The sequence below is a fragment of the Pelecanus crispus genome, chromosome 1 (assembly GCF_030463565.1).
Source record: "Pelecanus crispus isolate bPelCri1 chromosome 1, bPelCri1.pri, whole genome shotgun sequence".
Classification (NCBI taxonomy): Eukaryota; Metazoa; Chordata; class Aves; order Pelecaniformes; family Pelecanidae; genus Pelecanus; species Pelecanus crispus.
This window is the reverse complement of record NC_134643.1, coordinates 78,858,719-78,882,696: the sequence shown is the minus strand read 5'-3', so window position 1 is coordinate 78,882,696 and position 23,978 is coordinate 78,858,719. Positions and strand designations below refer to the sequence as shown.

Genomic DNA, 23,978 nt, shown 5'->3' with positions numbered 1-23,978 from the left:
ACTTCATTTCAGTACAGTGAATTAGGGCCTCTGTTGCATTGGTTTTGAATAGCTGCAAAGACTTAGACCTGGAGGACTTGAAGTAATAGCTTTCCTCCTGTGACTGGTCATTCGTGCACCGTCTTTTATATTTGCCATGTTAATTAAGGGAAAACATCTTTACCATCATTTTTCTTTTACCAAGAGCTCACTGGGAAACATCTGAAATGAGGAAATCCTAGTCTAAACACTTAAGTTTAAACTGCAAATTTTCTTAAAGAAACACTCCTTTGAAAGACATTGTTCTTTTAATAAGTCCAATATAACGTACGGTATATACAAAAGTCCCTACTTGAGAGAGAGAGATATATATGTATATGTATATATATATATATGGAATGCATTCACTTTTCTGTGTTCACAAATATTTTAATGGTGAAATGTTAAAGTCTTGAATCTGTTCCTGGCACCAAAATGTCTTTGTTCCTCCTCCACCTTTGTCACTCAAAATTTATCTGTGAAGAGCTAGCAGGGAAAAAAGAAGGTGGTTTTTGCTTTTTTGTTGAATGGTTCCCTATTGGGATTCTCAGACAGCAATATAAAGTCGCTAATGTGTTGGGCACAACTTTAAATCCCCATTATAATCATGTGTTCCTTGGAGTAGGTAAGTCAATAACTATAGGTGGATTAAGTGGCTGGTAATTCACAGTGCACACAGATGCATTCACATACGTAGTAGTTCCATCAGCCATGACACCATAACCTGTAACAAAAGAAAAACTCTGGTTACTCTCATTATTCACGATTATCTTCTTTTTTTTTAATTATTCACCTTTGTCAGGCAATGGTAAATGCCACATTTATCACCCAGAAGGAATTTAAAAATTCTCTTCATGATAAACATAAAGGTCTCCTGCATTAATACCATCTTTGCCCTACAGCAGAACTTTTTGCCATCTTTTAAATTGTGGAAGAAAAGCAAAATGGACCCACACTAGCTAGTGGCTACAATATCTGGCAGCCAGCTAGCCAAACCTCCTTAGAAAGAGAGATATTTTTCTCTACAAAGCTTTTTTCTTAAAGCCTTCTCAGTTTTGGAAAGGATTAGAACATAGAGCTTAAGCAATTACAGCATTGAAAAAAATATACTTCTGATCATTTAGGTTTGCAGTCATCAGTGCAGCAAACTTTGGGCAATTTTCATCTTTCCACCTTTTTTTCTGTCCTGTGTTGTACATCTTTTAAGCAACCAATGAAGAAAAAGCAGGGCCTGACTAAGGGGAGTATGTGTGCATGTGCACTTGGGCGGGATTTGTCTAGTGGGAACCTCTTCTTCCCATGTGTTTGAACTTGTTAACCAATTTCAACCAAATTTGATGGAAAGACACTAAAATGCCTGCCCAGACAGAGAAAAAAAATGGCTTTATTAATGCATTCACTGACAGACAAGGTGAATTCATACCCTAAGACACCGTAACATTTCCACAGGAGAAAACACACTTCTGTATGTCTCACCAGTGGTGAAAAACCTTTAAGTACATCTCATGTCTGACTAGACACCCAAGCCAAACAATTCCAGAGCTAAATCTGCAGAAAATCAAACTTCCAGTTCTAATGCCTGTAGAAATACAGTGAAATCCTGTTTCAGAAAGTGAAGAGGCAGCCCTTTAACTGCCCTGGTGTTACGAAAAACAGACACACTCTCCATTGTCAAAAATCTTTTCATGAATGACTAGGAAAAAATATAAGCTTGATTACACTAAAACTAAAGGCTTAATGTTGGAAACTTGCACTGAAATATTAAGATCAATATGAAGAAATACATTCACAATCAGAAATATATGACTTGGGGGGAATCACGTGGTAGAAAGCATTTGTACTAAGATTCAATCTCACCACTAATGAAGTTAATAGCGAAACTTAATTCATTGCTACATGCACTAAGTTCCGGCTACTCAAATCCTAAGCACCTAGGATCCTACAGTTTTTCTGAGTGCAATTTTGTGTCTTATAGAAGCATTGTTAGTTGCAGAATTTACAAACAAAGAAACAGTAGCCAAATTCCTTTCTTTTGTGTTCCTTAAAATACCCTGAATAATGCAGGGCCTCCTGGACTCCCCACAGAAAAAACACACTATAATTAGGGACTAGGGAGGGAAGAAAACTCTGTCACATTCCTGTCACAGACATTTCTTTAAATCATTTGCTATTTGCCACAGAACAATTGTTCTGTGTAAAACACAAACTGCACGGAGGACAGTCAGCATTGCTGCTGGGACTTTCTGTCTCCTCGGCTACACATTTGGAGAGAACAGAATCAGCTTGCTAATAGGTTCCTTTTGCTGGAAGATTCCTAATGCTACAGTTTTCACTCCTACCCTACTGCCAGCAGAGTTTCCTTGGCCATGACCTCAGCCGAGTACTGGCTGTAATGGGCAAACCAGGATTTTAGCCAGAGTCCCTGCCATGCTGCTTGTCACTTCCATGGGTCGATCAGCAGCAAGCCCATGTGTAGAGGTATTTTTTGGCACAGAGAGCAGTGCAGAGGGGGAAACATCTCTTCTAAGCATCTCTTCGTCCTGGATGTTCAGTAAATGACTGCTGCAGATATAGCTAGGCTCAGTCAGGGGAGGAACTCATCTGTTCAAATCACGCATTCTCTCTACAAAGAGCAGCTTCGTTTGCACAGGCTGTCTGCAATGGGAATTCTCCTCTGCAGAGATTTAGCATCCCACTGCAAAACAGGCTATGCAGTTCCCCATTTGTTTTCTCTAAATTATGATAGTTAACAAGAAGAGTGCCTTGTTTCTGTGTTCTGATACCTACTGTGCCAACTGTATTAATTCACAAGATTTACCATTCTGTGGAAGTGCCATTCTTTTCTCTTGGGAGCCAAAGTTGGGCTTGGTCTTAGCAGATGTGATTTTGTTTACCTGCCTGAAGCTTCATGGCTTGCTAAGTGTTTGCTTATATCCCCTGCAACTCACTTGGCTTACGATTTCTGAAAAGACAATGAGTTTGAACTGTATTCACCAGCTCTCTTGTATGGCATCTGAGATTGTTATAATAGCAGAGGGTTAGGAAAAAATACCGCCTATGCATTGTTTGTTTAATCTATGATGTAACAGCACTTTGGACATTAACTAGGCATTAACAGGCCAATGCAGATGAGACACGAGGAGAATGGACGTATTCTCTGAGTTGTAAAATAATGATCTGAATGTCCTCTCCACCAGTTTTACACCAGCATGCCTCTCACCAATGTCACTCCTAACCTAGCATGGTGAAAGCGCCCAGCAACAAGTCAAGGCATTTCTTGGGAAGGGTAATAGTTCTTCACAAAACCAGAAGTATCTGCGTGCCAGCTACTCCAGTTTTTCCGTTTGTTCATTTCTACACTGGTGAGACCCACAGGTATCCTTCAGGCTGGAGCAGTCCCAGCAGCAGAAAACTGGCAGTTGTGGAGCACCTTTTCCTGCCAGTACTTAACATTGCCAAGAACTAAGCATCTGATAATACATGCTTACATGCCAATGGTACACTTCTGCACAGTCCAGTGGTTTCTTTTGGTAAGGGCACTGCTGGAAGTCTTGTTGCCATGGTATGTGAACAGGACAGACTTCTCCATAGCAGACAGCATCTACCTTTCCCTTTGCCTCCTACTGTCGCTGACTTCAGTGGAGCATGTTTGTCACCATTTACTGACTTACGTGAAGGGAACTAATTTTTTTCCAGTTAAAAATCAAATAGTCAAGAGAACCGCTTTGTTTTGTCTAGGTACAAAATGCTTGCCCTGCCAAAGCAAATAAACACATGAATAAATATCTTGAACTTTTCTACACAAGTCAGTGGTGACATCCCTCTTAATTTTAACTTCATATACGCACTGATGGGGAGAGACAACTTTTATTTTACAGTCTTGAAGATTAAGGCTCAGAAGCAACCCCCAAAGCATTCTTACCCATTTTACAAACACAGAAACTGAGACACAGAGAGCTTACATGAATTATTTTAAGTCACAGAGATTCAGCAGAGGAAAACACAATCCATCAATCCTAATATTTAATCACTTTCTGTAACTACTGGACTCGTGTTCTTATTTTAAAATTCACAGTAATCCTCTGTGTGAAGGAGGCATCACCCTGTTTTATAGATGTAGATACAGAAAGAGAAGCTGAATACAAATATTGAAACGTGGGTATCAGCCAATTTCATCTCTATATGTGCAGCTAAATAAGTATCTGAATTCCAGAAGTGCTTCAGTTCAGACATTCAAGTTTGAAAATGCTAGTTAAACCAGACAACTTCTGTGTTTGTGGTTTTTAAATATATATAGAAAGAAATGCATTCTGACCTTCATGGATATGTCCAAAAACATGAAGCCTTGGCTGTATTCGTCTCTGGACTGTGTTCAGCAGCTCAACACATCCTACCCGTTGCATTTTCTTAGGAACCCAGTCTAGAAAACCTTTGGAAAAGAAAGGAAACCTTTAAAAGAAGACAGGTTATCTGGCAAGCTCTACTGCTATAGAGTATTTCTGAGATTTCATGTCTCGTGGCTTTTCATAAGCAGCCATAGAAGAATTGACATGGAAGAAACAGTGTTTGCCTTGGCAAGCAGAAGGGGAAGGAAGGAAAAACACTTGAGGAAAACCATAGAAGCTCATCTGAAGATAAAGGACTATGATAACTCTTGCCAGTTGTTTTTCCGAAGAAAAAAAAAGGAAAAAAAAATCACTGCAATTAAAGCATTTTTGTGCTGCTGATGGGAAAACTCAACGCTTTATCCATTCTTCTTCCTTTAAGAGAGCAAGGTGTAAAGAGCAGTATGTCCAAAGTGAGTCTCTAACGAATCTAAATCAACATTTAGCTATTTAAATCTAGTCCTGGGATCTAGTTTTTAAAATTGAACACTTTAACTGATGTAATGGAATCTGCATTGCTAATCATAAACCTACAGTGTTATCACATTGAAACTTACAGTTGTGGAACTCAGGTGAGGAACCCACAGCACGCCTAAAAACAACATCCTCAAGTAAGACTGGTTTAAGCACTTCATGACACAGCAAGCCCCACTACCTTAAATCTATGAACCTCAGATAGGAAGAGAAACTAAGCCCTTCTGCAGTAGATGTTCTTAAGTGCTACATCTATTTGCACAGTTTGTATAAAAATGCATTTTTTATGAATACGGACAAAAACGTACACCAACTTGCTTATATGTCTAAAAACATACTGCAGGGGGATGCTTACTGCCAACTGAAGTCTCGTGTTTCCTTCAATGTAGTAGTACAAGAAGGACGTTGTTTTATTAGAGGGTTTGTAACCACTCTTGTTTTCCTTCTATTGTTCTGCCATTTTCATCAGGCTCAAATCTGGAAACCTAAAAGATATAATCATTCTGTCTTTTTTTAGTGGTTCTGGTACTTTCCCTGTGTGCCTCTCATAGCTTTGTATCTCTGACTTAGGTTGCTGCAATACCGTGAATATATTGTGCCTTTGAGAAAACGCTAGTCAGCCAGAGAGGTATAGAGTACAGACCTAGTTTTCATATGTTTACTTTTGAGGTCCGCTCAAGCATGGCTAAATAGCAGCTAACCAACTGGCTTAAAAGACCGGAGCTGTGGTATTCAAGCTCTTGGAAAAGCTCTCAGATTTGCTAGAGCTTCAGGGTAGGTTCACGCATTGAGAAATACCTCTTTAGATGCCAGTGCTTGAAAAACAGGCTCAGTATACCGTAGGCTTTTATGAAAATGGTAAAAATTTGCCCTTGTATCATGGTTACTCAGAGAGCTAAGTCCAATTTTCAGAAATGAGTTGGGAATGCAGTATCCTAAGTGTCAAAAAGAGGACGTTCTGATAATGGCCATAGAATCCTAATTCATTCAAACACCTCCGAAGACTCTGTGTGGCTCCTGTCAGGGGATATACAAAGAGAAAGCCCCGCTGAATTACAGACAAAGCAGAGCAATGCTCGGTTCTGGTAACTGATTTTACCAGTCACTCTTGGTATCCAACACAGGCCAAAATTCACTGTAGGAAATAAGTTTTTAAGATGTCAAAGTGCAGCCAGCAACTCCTCTGGAATCCAGTCATGCTTTTTTCAGAGCAAACGTGTTATAACCATAGGTTTTGTTACTTCAGTGATTTGAAACAGTTAATTGTCAAAATGTTTGTGGTGAATGTAAAGCCTAAAGTATTTCCACTTCAAAAACTTCGCAAACAAAAATCCATAAAATTAACTTCTCCATTAAATTAAGCATTATTTATGTTGAACATGTTTTTGTTTACATGCATTATCACCCTTCTGAAGCTTTCCCATATGTTTGCAGCTTATTATGTACACCTGACTACACAAACTAAGAATAATTGATTACACCTAGCTAACAATTAGAGTTCATCTTAGGGTTTTTTTAATGTTTGGTTACTTGAAACAGGTTTCTGCAGCTGTCAGGAAAGTATAAATCTTTGTCACAGACAATCAAGCAGACAGCTACAAATGAAGACTTAAAGGTGAAATTAAATTAAAAACAAAGAAAAGAACAGTGAACTTCTTGAAGAGAAATAAAAGAATCACAAATGCAGATCTTCAGGAATCAGGGAAAAGACTTTAAAAGTTATACTATACACAAAAGTAACAAAAATATGCTGATATAGAAATAAGCATTAGCACTGATTCCATAACCATGAATACTACATTTCATAAGCTATGAAATATATGGCATATCTTTATTAATAATAAATGGGTTACTGATAAAATGGTCAATAATAGCTGTTTTAACCTTTGTTTTCTCATCCTGTGTGAACCTCCTGTGTATCCCTGCCCTGGTTTCATCCCAAAGCACTACTCTAAAAGAGAAGAAAATATATTACTCAGATTTTTGTTACGTGCCTAACTGACTTAGAAACACAAAGTCCATTAACTCTTAGTGGTGCTTCTGTATCTAAATCACGCAGGCAATTTTAAATCTATCTAATAATGTAGTATTAATCAGTTCAGGAGGATGCGCGCTCTTTTGAAGTGAGGGAATGAGAAAGCAGCACAGAAAATGGATGATGGACAGAATTTAGGCAGCCATGCTGGAGAAAAAAAGAGGAATTTGCAAGAGCACTGATTGCTATTTATGATCATTAGGAACAGCTCTAGTGATGCTGTCCAAGATCAGAACAACAGTAATCAGCTTTCTGGTTAAAATAATTGCCTGGGATGGTCAAGGAGGATCCTGTCTCCCAAAACGCCCGTGGACAGAGCTACACAATAAGCAGGTCCTGTAAGTTAGGCAGAGTGCTCATTTCTTCTGAAGCGTCATATATTTGTTGCCATGGCTGTCAGGGAGACCAACAGGTGATACCCTCAAGCAGAGGGTTCTGTGCCTGAGCCATCTCTTAATGCATCAATAAGGAAAAGACAAAGAAACGGGAACTTTTGAAAAAGAAAATCCTTGGGAGGATGGCAGAAGCTTAAGAATTCAAAAAAGAGAGAACAAATACTGAAATTTGGAGATGGGGGGACTTCACGTTACCCCATCACAGTCAGTGGAGATGGGTGGCTCTTCCCCAGAATTACTAAAATTATTAAATTACTTTTCAATTATTAAATTTACTATTAAATTTATTATTAAAGCATGTCTGTTGAGTGCCAGCTCAGCAGTGCTCTCTGGAGGTTCTCCTCCCTCTGCTGATCCCAGAGGCTGCCTGGAGAAGCCTGGTGGCTAAATTAGCAAGGTGGCTGAAGCTGGGTGGTGCAAACCCCTCTTTCCACCTTCCTACACTGGATTTCAAGTGCTAGATACAGGGGTATTCTTTGGATCAGCTGAAGGTTGGATTTCTTTACAGCTGATCAGCTGGCTTTAAAAATGGCTTTAAAAGTGCTGAAAAGGCTTCTGAAAATAGATAAAACTATATCAAACATCCAGCATCATGCCTTGGATCCTAACAGCGATTATCTCCAGTACTAACCATTTGGAGCTGATACCTCAAGGTCTAAACAATTAATTTCTGCCATCCACTTTTACGATACAGGTCCATTTCAAAATCAGTCTATGGCACGGCATGAGACTCCACTTAGGTGAAGTATCAAAACACACATCCTTACTGTGAGAAACCGTGCTCACAAAGAAGCCCTTTCGCCCAGGATTAGTGAGCAGTGGAATGCAAACATGTCTTTCTAAAGAAAACAACAAAACACAAACCCTTTAGATACTTTCTCCTCCAAGCGCTGAAAGAGGAGAAGAAAGAGTGGAAGACAAGGGGGTTTTAGCCTCAGGAAACTGGGGAATCTAAAGGTTTAAAGAAACCAACTGCCTTCATTTCACACAAAGCACTCCTCCGCAGTAAGACTCAGCAGAACCCTTAAGTACATGCTTCACTTTCGTGTCCATTTATTAAATTAGTGAGAGTTAAACACATAGTTCCATTAAATATAGCTTCCTATATGTTAAATGCATTGAAAAACATGTTAAAAGCCTTAAGCCTTTACTGAATCTGACAAGTTTCTGTGATTATGTTATTGCCGTAACGCAGATAATTTCACTATTATCTAGGAATACAAGAAATCTCTCCTGGCTTTTGCATCACCTATATTAATATTTGTAAAACACAAATGCAGAACTATTTCTTGTTGGTCTGCTAGTGTTGCCAGATTGTATTAAAGATAAGCAATTCACCCACACTGTCCAAAGAACAGGCAAACAATGGCAGCATTTGGGTTTGTGAAGCAGAAGATGCACCAAGTCAGCATGATGAGGAAAAATACAGACTCTGGGTACTTGCTGGTGGGGGAATGCTACTGCCAGTGAGGGAGAAAGATAGTGCTTTAAAAGTAAGATCCCAATCCTGAATTTCTCTTCAAGCAGTCTCCATGCTTCAAATCTACTAATTTCACCAGTGGCAGAGTGGACAGATGCATAAAAAAACTAGACCTTGCTTATTTATAAAGCTCATTAAGGCTTTATGTGTTAAGGCTTTATTTTTTTAAGCCACTATTTAATTCCCTACCGCTTAGCATAGGTAATCATGAAACATAAACCTGAGCTGAAGTCCTGGTGCTGCTGAAATCAGTACAGATGTTACTTTTGACTTTTGTAAGTCAGGATTGCACCCTTGCACCCTTTGTCTAAGGAGAGCCATCAGTTACCGTATAATCATCTGAAATACACAGCTAGAGCACTAGTATTTTCTTACCGAGAGGTGGTCCATGTGTTATAAGAATATCTATTCCATCTGGAATAAGGTTCCATTTCTCTAATAGTGCTTGGCCTCGTGGAAGATTAAAGCCCCAGCCATAAAACCAAGGTTGCCTGCCAAGAGAGGAGGAGAATGTCTTCAGTGCTACTTCCATGTACTGGTTATCTAATTAAAATACGAAGATTGACTCTCTACTATCATGGAATTTGGAGACACAAATAGCATTCATTTTCTTCTTTGTGTGCACAGTAAAACCCTTTTTACATACAGCCAGTGTTATTTAACTTGTGTGGCAAATCAGTGCAGACCTTACCACTTTCAGTAGGCAGCATACAGTAAAATATTCACAGTATTCCTCTAACTAGGTGAAAAATAACTCTTACAAGACCTGGATACCAAGACCTCCATGTGTGGATTAGCATGCTGGGCTCCCACAACATCTAGAAGAACACCTGTCCCAGATAGCTAGGTGTGGATATACATTTCACATTGGCTCCCGTCACATTTGGCCCTTAGCCTATGACCAGCTGGGCAAGGACAGACCCTGGCACAACGACAGATTCCGCTCCAAAGTTGGAGACATCATCTATGCTGTTTTGTTTCCCTAATTGGAAGCATCCCGTCAGAACAAGAATACTGCTTCTTTTCTTACATATAATTTTCTTCTGTCCTATCGTGTGTTGACTTTCCATATTCAGGATTTCTTATCAGACAGGCATTTACATTTTTTAAAACATATTTATGAAGCAGCTCATCATGGAGCAGTGGGACTGTAGCACTGCCAGTCAGAACACAATTTTTCATATCTTGCTATCCCATTGATTAAAAAACTGTATTTCACAGCAATTATATCACAGTGGTAAATTATGTCTTGCTGACTATGCTCTAATTCTAGGTCATAAAATTGAGGGGTTAGTTTTAAGTTGGAATTTTTTTATAATTTTTTGACTGACGTGTTCTGGCCATATCCATATTTGGAGAACAACAAATAGGCTGCTGTGATTTAATAAGGTTTATGATAATTGCAGCCTTAGTGTTTATAAATACATACACATCAACCAGAGTTCCCTTTGACATGTTACTTTGTTGAGGAAAGCTTTAAACTCCCTCACCGCATCAAAAGACAGAAAGAATTCTTTCAAACAAATTCTCTGAACTCCACTTTACATCATGTATGGCAAAGACAAAAGAAAATGCCCATAAAGCTATTATTCATCCTCTTCCATTACTGATGCTTGACTAACATTTCAAAAATTAGCACGTCTGCAATCTTCATGATGATATATTTCCCACTTTTCCTTTTGGAATGCTGTAAAGCACATGTCTATTGAAAACAGCTTAAAAAATAGAGCTTGCGAAAATATAAAGGGATGCGGCTTACCCGAGAGAAGAAAAGACAATTCTGTTACAAGGAAAGGAAGAAGGGGGCTTTGCAGAATGTTTCCTGCCTTTCTTCCACAGATAAAAAAAGCCTCAATATTTCTAGACAGATGACTGAAGGGCTTTCTGTGTCCACAGCTAAGAGCTCACCTCCTAGCTCTTCATCACACAGAGCCTGGATAAACGGGGTCTGGATAAACAGGTGTCCCAGGGAGGGGGAAAAAAAAAAAAGGTGAAACTTTGTACATCTGCCACTGGGACCAGAAATACGTTCCAGCCTCCAGAAGCTGTGATGAGGGAGGTGAAGAAGCTGTGTGAAGAAGAGATGCCAACAGCAGTAGCAATGAAGCGGAAACCTTGTTCTGAGTCAGGTTGCTCAGACCAGGGCGGCTGGCTGAGAAAAAGACATATCCCTGTATCAGAGATAGGAAATCACACTTTTCTGGTTACTTGTTCATCTCCTAGCAGCCTTTCCTCATAGGAAGAACAGCAACAGCACCTGGCTCACAGGTACATGACTTCTCACCTTCCTGCTGCTGGGGTAGTAACCCACGGTCTAGTTACTGGCTTATTTCATGGTAAGCTACCGGCGACGTTCCTGTACAACACTGTCACGCAGAACCACACCACAGTCTGTGGAGTTTGATCAGCCTGTCTTTACGTTCAGCTCACCATTGACAGAATGGGAGTATTTTTATCTCACAGGAATGCCCTGAAAATAAATAAACTGAAGTCTGCGAGGTGCTTGGATATTACAGAAGTGGGAGGCTTTATAAAAATATACAGAGGTCAGGCTTTTTCTAAACTCTCCACCCGTCCCTGCCTTGGGATTGCATTCCACACCTTACATGCCAAGTATCTTTCTTCACCAAGATGAAAATATGCAACTGTTTGGCAAATTGTCTTTAGGCCCAGAGCGAGTTTTCCAGGAGCAAAAATCTCACCAACAAAATATTTGCAAGGGCAAATAGGAGGCAAACAAAGTGTAGGCAGAGTAAATCATGCTTTTAAAGCCACTGACAGATTCAGTGAATACAGGCCCCTGCTGCCACCCGTCGCTCGCCCCAGTGCCGCTGGGCATGGACAGGACCGTCCCCATGTCTGGGCATGGACAGGACCGTCCCCATGTCTGGGCATGGACAGGACTGTCCTCATGTCTGGGCATGGACAGGACCGTCCCCATGTCCCTGGTGGGAAGCGAGGCGCGGCGCCGTCCTGCACCCCGCAGGTGTGCCAGACTCAGCAGAGCGGGCCACGGCCACGCCGCGCCCCAAGAAAGAAACCAAGGGGAAAGATCAATATTTGCCCAAGAAGAAAAGGTCGAAAACCTGTGCAATAATTTTTTTTAAGGATACAATGAAGCATTTATAAGGAGAAAGAATCGTGACTGTCACAGGTCTCACCCGAAGTCAGCTTAATCCTGCTGATACCCAAATGACCACGAACGGCACCGGCAGCTGTGAGAGCCTCTGCCTGCCTCTACTAGGGCTAGCCTGTACATGGCCACTTTTTAAAAAGCCCGTTTCCCCTTATGAATAGGCATGATCTGCTTATTAAGACAAGAAGCACTTTCCCCCGTCCCTCCCTCTCTTTGTGGCGACTGCAGCGCGTAGCCGCCTGAGCGCAGGGCTGGTAAGTTATGCATGCTGGAGCTGTTCTTTTGTGAAGGGGAGATGTTACAACTTGTGTGATTTGCCATTATGCTGTCTTTTGTGACAATCCCAAGATCGAAAGTAATGTCTGGAATATTTCTGGCAAAAAAAAATCTGGAGTCCAAGAAAGGATTCAGCGGAGGACGTTGGTGTGCTTTACATTAGAGAAGAAAGACAAATCATACACTTCAGTGTCCCCACCCCCAAAGCAAAACCATCCCTATACGCACACAGGGATTTAATAAATCCCCAAGTCCCTTCTTCTGAAAATTTATTGCAAAACAGCCATCAAAGTTTCTGAGCAGGGAAAAAAAAATCTTCTCTAATACCCACTAACAAGTCTGTGACCTGGATATTGTGCAAAGACAACTTTGTCTAAAATTTCCAATTATGATGGAACCTGAAAGCGAAGTTAAAGTCTTCATATCAAGCATCAAATTTCTGGATCCTCAGTTACTGTTTGCTCAGGAAAAGTGTAATTTTTTTAATAAATTACTTTTCAATAATATTTTACATTTCACAAAGAAAATACTGTCATGTATGTTCTATAAGAGAAAAATCTGCTGTTCTCAAAAAAAATCCAAGAAAAATGCATTTGGCAATTAAAGACATACATCATGAACGTATTTCACTTCTGAAGTGAAGCGCTCATGTGCACAAATGTACTTTGATTTAGGTCTTGTCTTCTTAAAGTGAACAGTTTGAGCCTCTCCACATACTACTGAAATTCAACGGTATTACTATTATGAAAAGAATAATGATTGTCTACATGCAAGACTCTAGGGGGAAAATATACTGGAAGTGAATTTGTTTACAGCACAATTAACCTTATGTTAAAACATATGAACAAGTTTTGCAGGTCAAATAATCCACCATACAAAAAGGGCTGAATTATCAGAATTTGTGCTAGCAATCGGATGTTGCTTTATGTACTGAATTTCTATCTTTCTGTTCTAAAGTAACCATTGGAATAATTTTCTTACAGAATGATAGTTGCTATGACAACCATAGCAAATTTTCCTTTTCTGAAACAGATGTCTCATTTAGTTGAAAATTAGAATGTGAAAAACCCATGGGAAAAATTAATTCAAACTTTAACAGAACACTGACTACAATGTAATCTCTTATAGGTTAACCCCTTAACATCTTTCTGCACTCTTATAGTAACCTTCTCATAAATTCTAATTAAACCGGTTTAACCTCCTAGGAATGACCTTCTTAGCTATCATTAGTGCTTTAGTTGTCTTTGAAAGGAGCATTTCTGTTACAATAATACAGAAAAAAGTCATACTAAAAAAAAAAGTGGTCAAACATATTACCGCCTTAATTATTTATTAGTTTTTCTTCTTTTATTCAGCTACTACTGGAAACAGCTACCACGTAGTCCAAGAATTCTTTTGTCATTTAAATGGGGCATAACTTAAGTTTTACATGCGATTTACTGTAAAGGGCGTGATGCACTACACAGCTTTGACCTGTAATTTACAGGAAAATTGAAGGTTTTCAGTTTTCAAACCACTGGTACCCATCTCAATCTGCTCAGCAGACATACAAAAAGGGGACACAAAAAAGGATACTTGACTGGGGAGAACTATCAATGTGCATGGATTTTTCTATTACAAGCAATGAGAGAGTGAAATCTGATTCTCCATCACCTTGATTCAATTTAAACGTTTTAACTTAAAGAACAGACTCCTTCCTCTCTGTACACGTACCAGCTCAAGGGGACCCTCCACAGTACTTGGTCATCGGCTACAGATGAACATGGCAGGCAGCCAGCAGGCAGGCAAAGAAATATTCCCACCATGGCACTGCCCATAGTGCTTGCGGGGTGTCAGCTACCACAAGAACTTCAGGACTGCAAGATTTACTGCATCAGCTGCATCTAGGTTGTCCAGCTGAGTAAGACAAATCCTGCCACCAGTAGGCACACAATTACTCTCTTTGACTTCAAGGGAAAAGTCACTTACATAGTCCAATACCCGTGGAGAGCTATGGGTGGTAAGTGATTGAATAGCCATTAGCGTATCAAAGGGAGTGGTGGGCAGCATCTTGCAAACACCTTAGTAGCAAAAAATACAGAACTAAACCACAATGCGCAGATCATTGTACCTCCTCATTTCCATAAAGTTTCCTACAGAAGTATTTTTTGCAGCTGAAAGGCAAGTTCTCTCACTAGAATTCTTTTGCTTACAAAATAAATTACAAAGGTTCACAAACACATGTAACTTGCTCCAGTCTTTCCTTCACAATGGTTGTCATTTTTCTCCTATCGGAAAATAAACAGATATTGGCTGGTGACTGTAAAGAAGCTCAGTGGGAAACGAATGGACCAAATCAGTCTTCTCATTCCTGCTCCCCTTCCTGAGAGTTGCAGAGCTGTATTTAGAAGACTGGACAATGTGTGCTGAAAGTCATACTGGCAAAAGTGCCCCGTCAAGGGCCATGGAGCACCAAAAAGCAGTTAGATTCAGCAGTGGCAATCACAGGCAAAACTCCCAACACATCCTGATTCCCAGCCCAAGAAATCTCACTGTTGAGCATTTAACTCTTAATTTTTCCTGGCCTTGATTTAATCTTACTATTATAACTAGCTGCAGACCTGTGAACATGGGTATACAGTACCATATACACTGTATACCTTCCTTGTCTGCTTGGTGCTCACATCCTTCAGGTGTTCATATTTTTACGTTCCCCATCACTGCATTAGCTGAATTTACCCAATCTCTGTAATTGCCTTTTTAGCTTTTCCTCAGTAAGTAACTACCCCATTCACTGAGTATTTCTACTGCTTTTTACTCAATTTTCTCTCCAAGTAAGGATTCATAAAAGTTCACCTTTTTATTTTGTGGGTTATTGGCTGTTTCTACATCTAAAGTAGTTGTGAAGTTAGCACTCATTTTCTGTCTTGTCTTCCTCTCATTCAAGAGGACCATCCAAAGCAGGCAGGAAACTAGCTATTAGGCCGGTAGTGCCAAGAAGGACTGGCAGGGCACTGTTTGTTTATAGGCTTTGAAGTACTGTTCAACATCTTAGTATCTAAGCATTTTAACAGTGTAACTGAGATTTAAAGAAAAACAGGTTTCAGAAGTTTTGAGGAGTATGAGGAGACTTACGACTAACTTCCATGTGAGAAAGAAAAGGGTGGTATGAGTCTAGAGAAGAGGTACGAAAGTGGTGTACAAAAAATTAAACTATGCAAAAAAGAAACGTAGATTCACTCGTTCATAATATTGGAACCAGGGCTTTTTTAATGAAAGCTAAGGCATTACACTTAAAACTAATAAATGCAAATGATGGTTAATCTCATATAAGATTATCCCCTGGAACACATAGCCACGAAGTACAGCTCAGCAGGTGGAAAGGAGAAAGCACAAGGGAGGGGAATGTAGATGCTAAGACACTAGATGGCTTGCACAGCATTACTTTGGGACTGCACTACTCACTGTAGTGAGCAGCAAATTGAATTCAGATCCTCTATCAGTCTGCTGGCCACAACAGACAACATTTCTTCCATGGGGAAGTTTGCTGTGTTCTTGTGGTTTTGCCCTACTTGCTTAGCATCCAAAGTTGTCATTCTTGAAACTCTGAATCAAATTAAATTATTGTTTTCACAAAAGGAGGGTAAAAATCAGAATATGGCCCTTTGTCAGTAATTATTTCTTTTGCAATTTGAGTTACACATGAAATCATTCATCTTTTGTTTAGCAAAGGATTTCGTACATCTCTGACTGGAAAGAAGAAAGAATGAGCTGTGACTAATAGGAACTGATCATTTCTAAACATTAATCTGTTATAAAACAATTAAAAATAAAATGAAATCTACTTTATCTTCATAATAAGAAAACAGAAGATAACAGGTAAGGAGAAAAATTAATGAAAGACTGAATTTAAAACATGCCAACACCAAATGCAAATACTTTATTTCATTCTGCTAGGAGCCAAATGATAATATCCCATCTGATATTTTTTTAAAATAATAAAATAAACCCAACAAATGAACTTAAAAGCTAATTTGGAATAATTAGCCAAGAGATTCAGTGCTGAGGGTACAGATGTAGAACTGTACACACTTTCAGCACGGTCTTACGGGTTTAATGCAGGGCTAAGGTGTCATGCTCCTGATGTCTCAGAGTCTGTTCCCTCAGTCTCTCTGATTGTCAGTATGTAAAAACATATGTACAGCTAGGTTGTTTAGACTGTACTTCAGATACTGACAGCTGATGGTCACAGAGAGAAGGGTTAAGAGAGAGGAGGAGTTAATAGCCTCTCTGTCCACAGTACAGTCACCATCTCATTTTAAATGTAAAACTTGCCACGAATGAGCCAATCAGTAAGGAAAAATAATTTGAGGCCCATCTATGCATAGCATCTTTACAGTTTTTCACTATCAAATGACCAGACAGCTAAAGAAAAATAATGTTCTTCCACACATCCAGCTAGTTGGTGTTTACTGTAGTCTTCCAAGAATTTGCAGAAGTTTGCTAAGTGAGGAGATGGAATATCCCTTCAAATGGAGATGCTATACTTGGGGTTTTTTATGATGCAGCTCCTGGAGGGACTCTCCTAGATGAAATATGACTAAAATATGCAGGATGTGTAATAGGTGCACTGAGAATCGATAAAAAAGGCCCTCACCGTAGCCACTTCTCAGTTTAGTAACTCACCAGGTTTACATTCTTTTCTCAAAATACCAGGAGTAATTAGGCCATATGGACTAACTGTCTGCCAGCTCTTTTCTTTTTTTCCTTCCTTTTTGTTTTTTTACCTTCTTTTCCTTAGAAAATTCAAAGCCATTTTGACTTAAACAAGCACGAAAATGCTTCCAAAGCTAATAAATTAATACAGCACGTGTGCATATATGCATAAAGTGTATTATTTTTAACATTTTCAATTTAGCAACAGATGAACTTACTTCTTGTTTAAAAAAGTACATACTGATACTTCATATGCCATGTTTCTACCTGAAGTGAACAACATCCAAGCAATCTGAAATTCCAAATTCATGTTTTCCTGCAGTCCTAAATTCACCCCACAGTACAGTGGTGGAAACCAACTGCTGCAATCTAACTTTCTATACCAAAAATGTACAGCTTTAACACCTGGATGCTCATTCAGCTAGCTAGGAATTCTGAGATAACCTTAAAAAAATTGTATGTTTATCTGATGTATATTATGTAATTAGAAATATTTGACACACACAGGTGCAGCCCTCTGTTTTAATATTGGTTCCAATTTATTCTAATTTCTTACTGGGGAAGAAAATCCTCATATTAATTCATATTAAACAATCCTAATTTATTAAAGAAAATTAATTTATGAACAACAAATCCAAAGGAAGTGTTCTGATGTTAAGTAGCTTCACAACAAGTGGTAAATTACTTTTCCCCTTAAAATCTGGTCAGGGAAAAGCGAAGGAACTCAGATAACTGTGTTACAATTAGTTCCTGTGATGGTGGCTCTATTTACGGTTCTTCGCATAGAGCACAATGTAAAGTCACCATCTACTTCTTGATGCACTAACACATCTACTGTGTAAAAACCTAGGGAAAATGAACATATACAAGCTACCATGAAGTAGGGAGGCTGATTCTCACCAGGTGTAAACGGCGGTGGAGCTCTGCCAATTTACTCCAGCTGAGAATCAGCTCCATGTAGATCCGCTCCAAACTAGTTAGCTATTTGTGTTTCTCTTGGAATATTGCCAAAGGGCTCATCGCAGTACCCAACTGTGTTTACATCTTTGAAACATCCTGAAATTGCTGCTGTCTGAGACTACAGCCCAGACTACAGATAGAGCCGGTAGTCCTTTTGTTCAAGAAAAAATGGGGAAAAAAAGCACCAAAACAACAAAAAAAGCACTTTAAACTTTAAAATCAGCTCTGTCTCATAAAATTAAACTTTCAAGCAAATGTGAAAAATAAAGAGAAAACTGCTGTGGGGGATTGCAATTTCACTCTTGTGGTTTATGAACTGCAGGAAAGTGAAGCCAATTCCCTGTAGTGAGATTACAGGTCTCCTCTTCTATAGGTCTTAAATTAAAAACCAGCTGAATCCAAGGTGAGCTAGTTTACTGGATCAGAAGATTCAATTATTTCTGCTAAGTAACTGAATGTGAACTACTTCTTTTTAATAATATACAACTAATAATTACCGCCCAAGAAAGGACTTTTTTCTACCAAGCTAATTAAACTAAAGCAATATATTTTTCGACTGCTCTCAAATTTAACTAAAGCTAGAAACGTTTGCAACAAAACAAGCAAATGCAAATCCCCACTCACACAGAGAAATATAAAGCCACGCAATGTGTTCACACACCACAAGAAACAGGACTTGACCAAAAACGTTACGTAAAATCAACATAACTTCTGCTCTTTATTCAGCATACGTGCACACATAAGCAGTGTAACGTCCTGCACACTTGTACAGACGCAGTGGAGGAACACAACTGCACAGTAGATGCAAAGCATCTTTGGATTCAGTAACTGATGAAGCAAGAGGTCACTGTGAAATGCGTTAGAGAATTGATCTGTATCCCTAATACGCAAACATGTACAAGTAAGCAGCATGCAAAGGTGTTTGACTTACTGATTTTCCTCTACTGTGACTATTTTAGGATTGAACTGTTCCAGACTCCTCAGCCCTGGGCAATGTTGGGAAGAAATTTTATTTGAGAGAAAACATTTTCTGGAATGTTTGTTAACAAGAAAAGAAAAAAGGGATATTCTACACTGTTGTGACTTTAAAAAAATCTTGTGGGAAATGGAAAACTAAAATTTCTCAGGAGCACATAATAACTAGAATGTATCACATTGGTCTGACTTTGATGATATTTATGGGTTACAATAGGTGGTGTTTGGTTTACATTTTCATTCACTCACACACCTATTGCAGAGTTTAACCAGTTACCAACAACTATGTTCCTTTAACATGCTATATAAAATTCACGTGGAGTCTGAGAAATTTTTATTTTGTTCCACACACTTTTTTTTTCAGCAATGTTAATGATTCTTGCTAACTCGTTTCAGTCATTTCATTTGTACTGCAGTGTTCATTAAAAAGACCTGTCCCGAATTCAGTATGATTGCTCACGTGAGCAATATAGCTCCAGTATACCTAATGTCTACTGAATGAGACTCACATTTCCTGTATTTCAAAGTCATGTAAAAAAACCGCTTTCCAAGACGTGTTTATCACGTGAAATGCACCAATTGTAGCAAAGTGCCATTAGTAAAAAAAAAGAAAAAATGAAGAGAAAAACGATCCAGTGATCTGTTTCTGATGTTAAAACAGCCAGAATGCACTCTTAAGTCTCACTTTCTGCCACTGGAAAACCTTTCACACTTCAGGAGTTCAATATCTTACATTTCTCCCCACCACCTTCCCTGAACAGCTGAATTTAATAGATCAAAATCATTTTGCAGGAAAAACCATTCTTATGATCTTCCATATGCTGCAAACTAAACTACAGCATAGTGGTTTTAAGTGTTTTTAGAAACAGCACCTTCCAAAATGGAAAATGGTTTCTGATAACTATGGAAGAGGAAATAAAAATATCACTCCAGCGTTCTATTAAAATACAATTAAACCTGTATCTCTGTGCCTCAGACTGTTAATTAATATATTTGAACAGGATGATGAATTTTGGTTTCTCTCTTCTAAACACGTTGCTATTTCTTACACATCTGTCACATCTTACCTTCCTTTTACTGAATGCCTGAAATAAAACATCTTCAGCATTCTAACCACAGTAATGCAGCCACATCAGGTAGGCTTAGATGTGAAACTTCTCCCCAAATTTTCTGAAACTTGAGATGCCTCAATTCTAAATAACAAACGGAGTCTATTATTCCCACTCATGATTTTCATTTTCTTCAAGAACCATGCCAGTCTACCTAAATTACTCACTTACACTGCCTGCCTCAAAGTCACTAACGGAAAAAGCTCCAAATAGTTCCCAGTGTTAAAAATCAGGGAACATTTACCATTTTTAAAACATATTTCTGAGCAACCAAAACCCAGTACTCTGTAATACGTCCACATCCAACATCTCCACATCCATCCATACAAAACTGTAGCACTGAGAGAGCTAGACATGAAAACAAGCCACCTGCTCAAAAATCTACTTAATCTGAGGTTTGCAAGAATTTTAAAGTGGTTATTTTATTGCTTTAGAAAACAATTTAGAAGCAATTGCACTTTAGTTATTTGTATTTTTATCTTTGACCAAGTGAGGGTGCAGAAAGAACATAGGAGGATCAGCTATTTTACTCAGAAAAACTGCTAGTATGGTTTTGTCCAATAACACAAATTTTTGAGTCCCTATATATTTTAGTCGTGTGCATGGTACTGATTAGGTTTTTTTCAGATTTGAAAGGGGGCATAAGAACTAAGAATCAGAGTGGTCACTTTGAGGCAGAAGTTATCATTTGCTGTGAATTTTACAGGGAATGAAACCTGCAATATAACATCTTGCACTGCTGCTGCTATGCTGCTTCTATCTGGAAGCCACACTCCCCACTTGGGAGTTATATTATGTTAAATGAAGTCAATATTTTATTTTAATACAGTTTCATTTTAATTGATGTTCACCTCAATGACTGTAAAGATTTGTACAAGGTCTGGGAAAGTAAACATTAGATGATTCATCACTGGCAAAATGAAAGCATGTCCCTCTCATGAAATGAATCTATAAATCTTTGCTACATTATTTTACTGATGGAAACTGAGTTCAGTGAGGAATGAAAGAGACTATTACAGCTGTTCTTGAAAAGATGGAGGAGGAAGGCACTGAAACGGAGACCTAGGGTATGGGTGGCCTGGAGTCTGTGTGGAACAAAAATAAGTCTGCCCCATTTCGCCTTTTGCATGCTCTTTCAAACTACCCCAATTACACACAAGAGTTAGCAGTCTTTCTATCCCAAGTACACACATGCACACAAAGGAGAGAGAGAACATTTGAGGAGGAGTATAACAAAGTCACCTACTTTGTGATGAAAAATCAGACAAGAAAATAACAAATCAGATGAGAGTTATACACCTATAGCTAAGCGCTATTGATCACACTGGACTGTACAGCTTGAGTAAAGACACTCGGCTGCATACTGGAATAGTACAGATAGCTGCAGTGCACCAAGAAAAGGGCTAACAGGTTGAAACAAATTTCCAGTCCTCACACCGAAGTGGGATGATAATTTGAAGAATAAGCCCCCCGTAAAGGTTGCTTTGGGCTGAGCTGGTGGCTGATACTCACTAATGCAACCTACAGGTTGATGTCTTTTACACTGGAAGGAATTCAGCCATCTTCTCTGACATAGCCAGAGCTCACTGAATGGCCCTGACCCAGAATGCTAAACTCAGTAAAAACAATCCTTGAACAGAAAAAACCACTCCCCACATACACACCCCTTCACTCAGTTCCCGTTATCTGAACAACAGTGGTGTACGAGAGCTGTTGGCCCATGTGTAAACATGCAGGGGCCACATCTGATCAACGTTCCATTGGAGAGAAGCTACAAAAACCCAGGAGATCAGCCCGGGCGTCTATCACTTCAGGACAAATGGTCACAAATGTCCTTCTAGGCTGATATTAATCTTTGCTCTCCCATTTTCCCTGACTGGGAAATGAAAGTTTCTGAAGTTCCAGACGGCCTATAACAAAAGAATGAAGGAGGAAATGAGAATACATAGACACTACAAAAAACTGTAATTCTGCAAAAAGAAAAATGAGGTTCTGTTTCACAGGAATAGATCCCTCCAGATAATCAAAGCCAAGCAAAAATCCACTCTCTGGATAATGAGTCTGGAGGCAATCTCATCCTAAAGGGCTTCTTTAAGCTATCCAGGCCAATATGTCATTTAGAATAATGAAATTGTCATATGTTTGGCAAGAGGGTTTGATTGTCCCTTCCTTTCCCACATTGTGGAAAATGAAAAAAAGCTCTAAAAGAGATAAAATGCTCTCCTGCCACTTTGTGTGCCTGTTTGAAAGGAGGAGGACCAAAGTTTCTCCTGCAGTTGTGTACAGCTGCTTAGAAGCTTTATGGAAATTCAGTGGCTAGGAAGATGTTTTTCTTCTGCCACTTGCATTTCTCTTGCTGTGTCGAGTAAAATGTATACTCTTACCCTGCCATTAATGCACAATAATCTACCTTTTAATAGAAAATGCCACTGTAATTCCTGCCATTTTCCACAAGATCAGAGCATACACACAGAATACCTGTTCTTCTGCAGATGCACATTTTTTCTATAAATTTGAGGCAAGGGTGCAGTATTAAGACACTGGGGGAACAGCCAGTATAACCTTTGCCAGACACAAACAGCTTCTGGTATTGATCAGGGGTCAATTCATTAGTCTTCAGGCCTTACCATTAGTTATTGCATGCAACAGGAGAACAGAGCGTCAAGTTACTTACTCACTGAGTTGTAAAAAACTCAATGGAAAAAACACGTAGTAGGGCAGAGTCCATTGCTGGAACCTTGGGCAGCAGAGAAGCAGATGTAGCAACACTCAGGATCACACATGCAAGTATGAACCTCGGAGAGGTGTTCTCGTATTGATACAAAAATGTATGCACACCTTTATAGGCATTTGTTTTTACATGGCAATTCTGAATAATGTCTATAAAAGGAATAATATCTAGACTCATTCAGTAAGCACAGCAGCTCTTGTGCACTGAATGCATCAGGGTTTTTTGTGCAAAAACAGTGTGTAACTGTGCAATCAAAATCTTTAGCAGTGCAGAGGCACAAGTGGATTACACTACCTATTTTCATTCTAGCTGTAGCTAACACTAAAACTCTTACCTGCAAAATAGTAACACGTTGGGGGGGTAATGAACTATTAATAGAAGGCTGAAAATCTATAACTGAAACACTCACTCATCATTTATTAATATGGTTCCATGAATGACGTCATCACAGAGATAATACCCAGTCTGATGACACAGAAAGACCTTCTGCTTCAAATCCAAATTCAAATTTCCACTATGATCTCAGCTTCCAGACTTCCAAACCTCCTGTCGGGACCATCTACTGCTTGTCGGGAGTTTGATATCAACAGCAAAACTCTGTATTGTAAGGACTTTATTGATACCTGTTCATTTCAGGTACCAACACTGACACCTAGCTCTAGCTCCATAGTAGGATTGACAAAATCACAGAAACATTGCTCAAAAGGGACCTTGGGAAATCTTTAGTCCAACCTACCACTCCCTACCACTAGATCTGGTCAGCCATGACTGTCTAGCCAAGTCTCGAAAACACCCAAGGATGGATTCTCTGCCACCTCTCTGGAGTTCCTGCTTTCTGTATTTTTACTTTATATGTTATGTTTATTTATTTATTTCAACTTATTATTTATAATTATATCATATTAATTCATATTATTACATCAATTTATATTATTGTATCAATTGTATATATTTATTAACATATAATATTAATATTTTAAATTTTTATTTATTTCTATGTTCTGATTTTGTATGTTACTGAAAAACAAATGAAACCCCTCTGGAAAATGGCTTCATCTTTGGGAAGGCTTAGCAGTCAAAAGTACATTATAGAGAATTATTACATAGAATTATTTGGCTTATTCTACCTGCCAGTTTGATTTTTCTCATAGCAGTCCAGAATAAATTAGGGTGTTTAAAAGTACTTTCCAACCAGAAGTTTTCCAGTTTACAATAAATACTAGTGAGGAACCAAAGTCTGTGTTGTACATTCATAGCGACTATGGCTATTCCCTCCACACGATTGCTTCCAGGTCTGTGAATATATTCT

At 38.9% G+C, this 23,978-nt stretch overlaps 1 protein-coding gene across 1 annotated transcript in view; it reads right to left on the bottom strand.

Moving 5' to 3' along the window:
• Positions 1-623: 623 nt before the first annotated feature.
• The window catches only part of MPPED1 (metallophosphoesterase domain containing 1), a 51,381-nt gene continuing 28,026 nt past the window's right edge, over positions 624-23,978 (bottom strand). Inside the window, exons 4-6 of the mRNA XM_075727244.1 lie at positions 9,163-9,278; positions 4,334-4,447; positions 624-742 (exon numbers count right to left, since the gene is read on the bottom strand). Coding sequence (XP_075583359.1) covers positions 624-742; positions 4,334-4,447; positions 9,163-9,278 — 349 coding nt within the window. The remainder of the gene's footprint in view (positions 743-4,333; positions 4,448-9,162; positions 9,279-23,978) is intronic.